At 41.0% G+C, this 9,733-nt stretch overlaps 1 protein-coding gene across 1 annotated transcript; it reads right to left on the bottom strand.

The window, feature by feature from the left end:
- Window positions 1-7,328: 7,328 nt before the first annotated feature.
- On the bottom strand, window positions 7,329-9,733 carry LOC124898124. Its single transcript, XM_047411766.1, has 4 exons — window positions 9,553-9,733; window positions 8,712-8,947; window positions 8,577-8,669; window positions 7,329-8,279 (listed from the first exon to the last, which is right to left on the bottom strand). The coding sequence occupies exons 1-4, from the start codon at window positions 9,731-9,733 to the stop codon at window positions 7,329-7,331; spliced, it is 1,461 nt and encodes a 486-aa protein (XP_047267722.1).

The following is a 9,733-nucleotide window of genomic DNA, read 5'->3' as shown; positions in this document are numbered from 1 at the left end:
CAACTGTGGGCTATAGTACATTGATTTGGCCCGAAAACGGTTTGTTCACGCCATTTTGCTTGTTTGACTACCCAAATGGCCTCGTCGATTCCACCAAGCTACACTTGCCCGCTCCTCGACAGTCGGGGGGCTACCAGTCAATTTTTGACCCAAAACGTCGCCGGGTCTGGGCGCCCACCCCTGCAACCGAGGGCTATAGCACATCGATTTGGCTCGAAATCGATCCGTTCGTGCTGTTTCACCACCTAAATGGCCTCGCCGACCCCGATGGCCTACACTCACCCGTCCTCAGTCTGTCGGGGGCCGCCAATTAATTTTTGGCCCAAAACTTCACCGGGCCCCAGGCCTATCCTCGCAACCTGGGCTATAGCACACCGATTTGGCCCCAAAACGGTTCGTTTGTGCCGTTTTGCCTGTTTGACCACCCAAATGGCCCCGCAGGCCCATACTCATCCACTCCTCAGCCAGTCGATTTTCGATCAAAAACTTCGTCGAGCCCCATGCCCACCCTAAAAAACATGGGCTATAGCACACCGATTTAGCCCGAAAATGGCCCGTTCGCGCTGTTTTGCCCGTTTGACTACCCAAATGGCTTCGCCGACCCCCGTTTGAGTACCCAAATGGCCTCGCCGACCCACACTCACCTGCTTCTCGGCCAACCGGAGGTTCTCTAGTCAATTTTTGGCCTAAAAATCCACTGAGCCCACCCCCGCAACCGTGAACTATAACACACCGATTTGACTCAAAAATATCCGTTTGCGCCGTTTTGCCCGTTTGATTACCCAAATAGCCCTGCCAATCCTGTCGGCCCACACTCACCTACTCCTAGGCCAGTTGAGAGGCCGACAGTCGATTTTTGGCCTAAAACTCCATCGAGCTCCGCATTCACCTCCGCAATAGTGGGTTATAGCATACTGTTTTGAGCCGAATGGCCCCGCCGACTCTGCCGGCCCACAAACACTCGCTCCTCGGCTAGTCGGGGGGTCGCCAGTCAATTTTCAGCCCAAAACTTTGTCGAGCCCACCCTCGCACCTGTGAGTTATAGCACACCGATTTGGCCCCAAAATGGCCTATTCGCACCATTTTGCTCGTTTGACCACCCAAATGGCCCCGTCGGCCCATACTCACTCGTTTCTCGGCCAATCGAGGGGCCGCTAGTCAAGTTTTGGCCCAAAACTCCGCCGGACCCGAAGCCCACCCCTGCAATCGTGGATTATAGCATACCAATTTGGCCCGAAAATGGCCCATTCGCATTGTTTGACCATCCAAATGGTCCCGCTGACCCCGCCGATCCACACTCACCTACTCCTCGACCAGCCTGGGGACCGTCAGTTAATTTTTAACCCATAACTCTGTCGGGACCACCCCTAAAATCGTGGGGTATGACACACCGATTCGACTTGAAAATGAACTGTTCACACCATTTTGCCCGTTTGACTACACAAATAGCCCCTTATCTCTGCCGACCCACACTCACCCGCTCTTCGGCCAGTCGGAAGGACGCCAGTCGATTTTCGACCCAAAACTCTTTCGGGCCCCAGGCTTGATGACGTTGCTTGAGAAGTAGGGTTAATCTTTCACTTTCTGCAGCATGAGCCTTGAGTATTTGCTGAGTCAATTCTTCATTCAGTCTAGTTAAGGATCCACTCTGGCATCCAACTTTTTCACCGTCTTATGCAGGGTAGCATTTTCATTTTTCAATATTGCAATTAAGTTGGGTCATCTTTTCCTCTTTCTATTGAAGCAGACATCTGATTCACTAAGATAGTCTCTCCCCTTCAACATTCAACATTAAAGTAGGCAAATACTCTGTATAGCTAAAGTCCATAAGTTGACCCATGTTCTCAATCTTTTGTGGTCAAGACTGAATTGATGTATTCTAAGATAATTGCACGAAGGTTCACTCTCTGATATGTAGATAACACTTCCATGAGGTACAGGCCAGAACCAGTCACAAGCTCCTTTTCAGACCTAGGGAGTAGTGCCCCAATCACTAGCTCAAACAACAAGCGAAATTCTTCTTTGAGAGCACTTTTGTCTAATTTTTGCCGTTTGAGTCATCAAGTGCACAACAAATTTTCCGAAATTCATCAAACCCCTCCTCTGATTTTATGGACCTGATTTCTTTCGTTGGGGCACCAAGGATTTTTATAACAACCCAATTTTTCAGAACCGGAACGTCACACGGTGTTCATGACCCCGAAGGACCACAAGACAACCCTTTACTGATATTTGTACCTGAAGATTGCATAATATAAATAATAAGTGCAGAAACTGGCCATAAGGTTCAAAACATATAAAAATACTCAAAATTGAACATGTCCCCAACTAACTCCGTCTACTGAAAATAAACAAAATCTGATACAAAAATGATAAAAGAATCATCCTCGAAACAAGAAGACTCACTGCTACGTCTACTGCTGCTGACTGGGACTGAATTGCTAATGGTACTTTAGGTCTCGTGCCTCTGAACCTATGGTGTCAAATAAAACACCATAGTGCAAATGCATTAGTACGGGAATGTACCGAGTATGAAGATGAGGTAAGGATAAATGCAAGGGTTTATGCATGAACAATTACTTAACTGAATAATCATGAGAGTACTGAATGAGAACACATGCATTAATGTACGAACCATAACTGAAATCATCGCGACTCAAAATACTGAAACTGATTAACTGAATCTACTCATATCAATGATTGAATTTTGAGCTTTCTACTCTCGACTGACTGCATCGGAGATCAAACCTCTTTAACGGATGATTCCGGAATCTACTATCAATGATAAGAAATGATCATGTCCGAATCTGACAACAAAAATACTCAACCGAATCTGAGACTGAGATCAAGCCTATCTGACGGGTGATCTCGGGATCTGATAATGAGATTACTCAACTAAATATGAGACTGAGATTAAGCCTATATGACGGGTGATCTCTAGATCTGATCATAAGATTATTCAACTGAATATGAGACTGAGATCAAGCCTATCTGACGGGTGATCTCTAGATCTGATAATGGGATTACTCAACTGAATATGAGACAGAGATCAAGCCTATTTGACGGGTGATCTCTAGATCTGATAATGAGATTACTCAACTAAATATGAGACTGAGATCAAGCCTATCTGACGGGTGATCTCTAGATCTGATACAGAATAACTTTATATGGTACCAAGCCTATCTGATGGGTGGTCCATGAATCAATGGAACTATCTGAGTTCCTCACTAAGATAGATGACTGTATGTGACAGTCTTGATTTCTGAAGATTGATACTGAAACTGCAATTATGGGAAGTAGTCACTTAACCGACATGCCCCGAATCTCAACTGGTGGGGTCCAACATGTAATCCCAGCTGGAAGGGTGTCAATACCGTGCCACGGGTAAAGACCTCTTGGTCAAGCCTATCTGACGGGTGACCCTCGTAGGAAGTCAAGCCTAAGGCAATATAATAGTCAAGCCTATCTGACGGGTGACCAGCCTTTCCTGACGGATGACTCCTGCATCTTGCGTTGGCTACGCAGTTCTGGAGTTCAGGGATTGCTCCTAACAACTCTGCCTCTATAACGGGGAGCCGCCATCCCTGCCCTCGCTCGGTGCTAGCTCCTGCTCCCAACTGAAAGACTCTGAACTGATTCTGAACTAAACACAAACTAAGCTGAATCTGATACTAATCACGTTTCTTGAATGATCTGACTGAGTTAAGCTGAATTTACTTGGTACTGTATCTAACAGAATACTACTGAATCTCGTTATCTGACTGAACGATACTGAGCTCGGGATAGATTACTCAAATACTACTGCGGACTGAACTGATCACTTGAATACTACTAGATCTGAGCTGAGTACAGAACTGAGGCTAGATTACTAGCGATACTGAGATCACGACGATTACAGAGATTTCTTAAGTTCTTATCTGTCTGAGAATACAGAGTTCTATAACTCACTGAGTTTTGAGAATCATGGCTTGACTGGAATTATCGTGAAAACTGATACGGGCTCTAGACAGCAGCTAAATTATCGGGTATAAATACCCCCAGGACTAGATAACATAAAAGTAAAACATAACCATTCTTGAATAATCAAGACCATGGACAATAATTCACCATCACAATTGATAAGGCATCACTTCAATCATTTAAGAATCCTAAACATGTAATAGCATAAGGGGAGATGTTATTGGATCATACTCCATTCAACAGGATCTTGCATCAAACACTTAGCATATATTAAAGTCTTAGCATATATCAAAGAGCACATAATTGGGGAATTTCATGCTATCATGTCCCAATTCATTCACTAAGGCTTTTCAACAAACACTTGGCATGCATGGGCTTGCACATAATTGGGGATCTCTAATCAACATGCTAGAATGGCTCTAATTCCTACACATAAGCATTTTTTCAAACATATGTGGAGCATGCTTTGCTTATTCAATAATTTCTACACCTAATTGACATGAACACATTACTTAACAAGCAACTTAAAGAGGGTTTATCATGAACATCACATGAATTTCACATACCAGGGTCAAGCTTGAAAACCTTGTAAACAAAAATGAATCACAACTCAATAATAACATGAACATCAATTTCAACTCACATGAATCATGAAAACTCATAAACATAAAAGCTTTGAAATTTAGAAAAGGGTTCTTGAGCTTCTTGGATGAAAGGGACCTAAGAATCAATATCTGCATACCTTAGATAAACTCTTTCTTGAAAGCTCTTGGAGAGATTCTTGATTTCTCTTGTGAAGAAGGAAGGGTTTTGATTTTGTAGAGACCCTAGTTTTTGATGTTGAAGAGAATTGAGAGAAAACAATGATATTTTGGGTGAAATGAGGCCAAATCCCGTGTTAAGGAGTATATATAGAGGTTGGGAAAAGACCCTTTTCGTCCTTGAAATTAACCTAGAAAATCCCGATTTTACATGCTGGCGCGACACGCCATAATCACACCAGCTCACTGGAATTTGGACAATTGAAAAACTGCTTGATGGCACGATACGGTGGAAATCGTGTTGCCACCTTGGTTGCGAACTGGAAAGACACCGCGATGTGGTGGAATCACGTTACTGCACTGGAAATTGACAATTCTGAAATTAAGCCTTGGCGCGATGAACCATAATTGCGGAGGCTCATTGGATTTTGACGATTGCCATTTTGGCTGGCTCCGCGACACGCTAAAGTGCCAGGTGTCACACTGTCTCACTAAAATGGCTCTAACTCTTCGTTCGAGTGTCGAATTTAGGCAGATTTGGTATCGATGGAAAGTTTATTCAATGCCCTACATGACAAAAAGTTGATATTAGAGAAATTCTACGCGGTTCAAAATACTTATCACTTGGGAAGACACTTCTCAACCTTTTAGGGCCAGATTTATGCTTCACTTGACATGCTTTAAAGTTCAGACTACGAGAAAAATTTGCGGGGTCTTACAATTTTAGAGTGAGTATCTTCATCCAATCCCATATCCGTACCATTGACCTGTGAGGTTAAATACATGCCATCTTCAGAAATTTCCATGTTATGATAAAATATTTCTACTTCTTCCTTGTGTAAATATGGTGCATCTAATTCAAATAAGTGTTCCTAGTCCTAAAACTTCACTAAGTCAATTAACTCTCTTATTTAAGACTTATCAGCTACAACAGGTCAAAAACTCATCTACTTAAGGCCTCCCGATCCTAAAGAGTTTCTTGCCTCATCACTCTAGGTAGTCTTTTTCTTTTTACAGATGAAACAACTACTCTCCTTGAGGTCCTGGCTAATTTAGAGCTGGAACTTCTCTCTCGGCGATAACTTCCTTAGATTTTTTTTCTTACCAGTGATAGCTGACACTAGTTCCATAGTTAATACCCTTTTTCTCTCATGTTCTCCTTTGTCCCAGAAGTGTATATCTTACCATGAGAGTCAAGTGACTCATTTTCATAGTTACTTAAGCCTTCAAATATGTGCTCAATTTCACTATCCTCACTTTCGTTGAAACGTTTCTCAGTATCATCTTCTACTCATCAATGTTTATTTCCCTTTTACTAGTTGATTCAACTAAGTTCTATTTTGCTTTTCTATTGTATTCCTCCCCTTTCTTTGTTTTCCTTACTACCTCTATTTTTACTAGACATATCAAGAACTAATAGAATTACCAGATCATAATCATCAGTATTTTCAAGAGTGTCATTTTGTCTTTTGGTGGACAATGTTCGTGATGGAGAATCCTATTTGGTTGGTTGAGAACTCGATCCTATCTAACTTTGATCTCTTATATCTTTACTCACGACTAAACAAATGCCTCCTTGGAATTGAAAATTCTGAGAATAAAAAGAGGAATAGGATCTTGGAGTGGTTAGGGAACTAATGAGTCAGTATGAGAGAGATTGTTTTGTGAATATAATTTATTTTAAAAAAGGATAAAATGATCTAAATTCTTCTTTATAAGGGTCATGAGAGAATAGTTGAGACCAAAAGATTTGAAGAGCCTGATGAGACGTGTCCGTTCAGATGGACACGTCTGTTGGACTTAAAGTACAATAAACAAACTTTCTCAAAAGGTGGGAGAGTGATGTGGCACAGTCATTAAACGTTTCAAATAGTCATTATTTAGGAATGACAAGTGATACTAGCCATATTAGGGAACTGGTCCCTAAACATAACCACTGTGTGCTTTCTCATCCCACTTTTCATATCTCCTCCTCCTTGCCATGGGTGTATATCTGCAAAGATATGAGACTAAATTACACACATAATACATCATTTAAACCAAATACCTGCTCACCAATTCATAGTCATAAAAAGAGAATCATGAGGGTCTCTTGCGTCCATCTTGATTTCATCAGCCATACCTCTTCTAGTGCCCCCCAATCAATTCCAAGCTAACTTTAGTCAGAGATCTACTGAGGATAAGCCTTTCAGAACTTGAATCATGACATTTTGTTCCTTGATCTATGATGCCAGAACTTTAACAATTTTTCAAGTCTTGACTTCTTGAGACATGTCTCTTTTGAGGGCATTTCAGCAAGGGATGATCTTCAGGTCTTCAATCAAATGCTTTTAGCAACCATTTACATCTACTGGTTGTTTCCTCTTGCCTTACCCCTTCATCATTGATCACCATTTATCTAATGGGAACCCATTTGAGTCTGAGTTCCCAAAAGAATGACAAAGGAAAGATCAACCTTTTCTTTGTCTAGTTAGGCAGTCTTTATTTCCTTCTTTGGAATGATGTGAAGCTTTTTTTATCCGTCAGATTTGCAGTTTTGGAGGAGCACATTTTTTTTAAATAGCCATCCTTTCCATAATGAGCACACAATACATCCCCTTTTCTCCTTTAATGACTGGCTAAGATGCTAGATCCATCTTCTTGGATATTGTAACCCAAACCCCCTTTTATACTGGATTCTTGGTTGGCAAGGTTAGTCATTGCTTGTGAAGGGCCAGTCCACTTGAGAGCTTTCTCAAGTTCAGTATTCATCCTGATTAGTTCCTCCTCAAGGGTAGAGTTTCTATTAAGGGAGGCAACTAGTTCAGCCTTGGCATGTGTCAATTCTTCTTCCAGTTGAAACTGTATTCTACTTCCTTCACTTTTACCTTTTAGATTCCGCTTTGATATTTCATCTACCCTTTTTTTAGTAGGCATTTTCACAAGCAAGAGTGTTGCAGGTGGCTTGATGCTTGCAATTTGCACATTAAGTTCAACTACTTCTTCTTGTTCTTCTTCTTCATATTTTCCTAATTCTTCCTTTAATATTCTCTTTTCATTTGTGAGTTCAGTTGCTTGAACACTCATTTTAATTACTTCTTCCTCACATTTTTCCAAAGATTTCTTTAGATTTTTCTTGTCTCTAGCAAGATCATTCAGAGAATTAATTAATACAGAGGCAAGAGATCTCATTTTATTCAGTGAGTAATCCTTTAGATTTTCATTGATGTCAAGGAGAGTGACAAATTTTTCTTCCTTATTATCACTACCATCCATCAGAGCAAAAAGCAAGTGAAAGGCTGACACTTCATCTTCCATTACCATCATGGATGTATCTCCTTCTTGTTCTAACTCATCTGAATCACTAGAAGAATCAACCCAATAGGCTCCCAACACCTGATTGACAACTTTGTTTGCCTCAGTCTTCTTGCTTAGCCTTACAGGAGCCTGATCCTTTCCTTTTTCTTTACCATCAACTTGCCTAGCATATTCTAGCTTATGCATTTGGCAATTCTTGATGTAGTGACCAAACTTGCCGCATTTGTGACATGTGTCACTGCCCTTTCCTTCCTTAAGACCCTGCTAGACTCTCCTCTTTTAGATAAGGCACAAGATCTTTTCAAGGCTTTGAGCACCCTCTTCGCATTATAGGTTGTCTCTCATCTTCTATACTGGTGGTTTCTTTTGCTACCTTAAGAACCATTTTTTTTAATCCTTGGGCTCAACTTTTATTTTCATAAAATTCTTCAACATCTTATAGGTTTTTAGATGACCTATGAGCTCATCCATAACCATCTTATTTAGCTCCCTGGCTTTTGTGATAACATCAACTTTACTTTTCCATCTCTTTGGAAGAGTGCCTAAGAACTTCCTTACTTGCTTGTGGGTAGGAATGACTTCACCCAGACAGTAGAGCTCATTTGTTATTGCAGTGAATCTTATGTGCATCTCCTGAATGGATTCACCTTTCTGCATGATAAATGTTTCATATTAATTAGTCAACATATTTACCTTGGAATACTTAACCCGAGTGTTTTTTTCATGGGCTATTTGAAGAAAACCCCAAATTTCCTTACCCGTTTGACAAGCAGAGATTCTGTTGTACTCATCAGGATCTATACCACACACAAGTATTTCTTTGGCCCTGTAGTTCTTCTCTATCTTTTTCCTGTCAATTCGCCTCTGACCATCAAATGAAATGTGAATAACCCGTCCTCTTCTCTTTGAAAGAAGGGGCGCTTCCGGTTCTGTCGACCATTTAATAACTCATAATCAGATCTTAGTAACTAACTATTTGCAACTTGACAATTTAAACCAGACCTTTCAAGTGAAACAATTTAAATATTATTTAATGGATGAAAATGGAAAAATTATCTAATATAATAGAAAATACTAATATAATAGAAAAGAACTGTCTTTTCTGTATACTTTCCCTGGTTCCGTTGCTACCGCGGGCATTGACAAACTATTCGACATAGGACGGACCTAGCTGATTGATGTCATAAGCAATCTTCCTGGTCTAAGAGCAGCCTCAAATCGGAAGTTCGTTAAAGTGACTAGTCTTTCTTATCCGAAAGCAAGCAAGACAACAAGGGAGGTTTTAGGCAACTCGCTGGTTTCGAGATGGGTTTCCTTGCGGGTGTGTCCACTTGTTTTCCTATTCAAGTTCTGGTTCACCATATAGTCTCCCGCCAATCAAAAATCCCCTAACATTATCAGGTAGGCCCTATTCTAGCAAAACCACCCATCAGAGCCATCGTTAACCATTGGTTGCTTCATCTAATGCTTGCTCTCATCTTGCGAAGAGCATCATCAAACTCCTTCTTGATTTTAGCAACCTATGAAGTTGCACCACCAATCTTCACTATTCTTGTAGGAACAAAACGACCATCTTCTATATCATTCCACAGCTCATAGTCCTCAATCATGATGACATCATGCATTCTTGTTTTCCACCATCCATAATATTCACCGTTGAATCTTGGTGGTCTTGTAGTTGATTGCCCTTCTTCTAGATTAGGAGGGGCAACCAT

Source organism: Capsicum annuum, chromosome 1 (assembly GCF_002878395.1).
Source record: "Capsicum annuum cultivar UCD-10X-F1 chromosome 1, UCD10Xv1.1, whole genome shotgun sequence".
In the NCBI taxonomy this organism is placed as follows: Eukaryota; Viridiplantae; Streptophyta; class Magnoliopsida; order Solanales; family Solanaceae; genus Capsicum; species Capsicum annuum.
The sequence above is the reverse complement of the archived record's forward strand: the minus strand, read 5'-3'. Positions and strand labels throughout refer to the sequence as shown.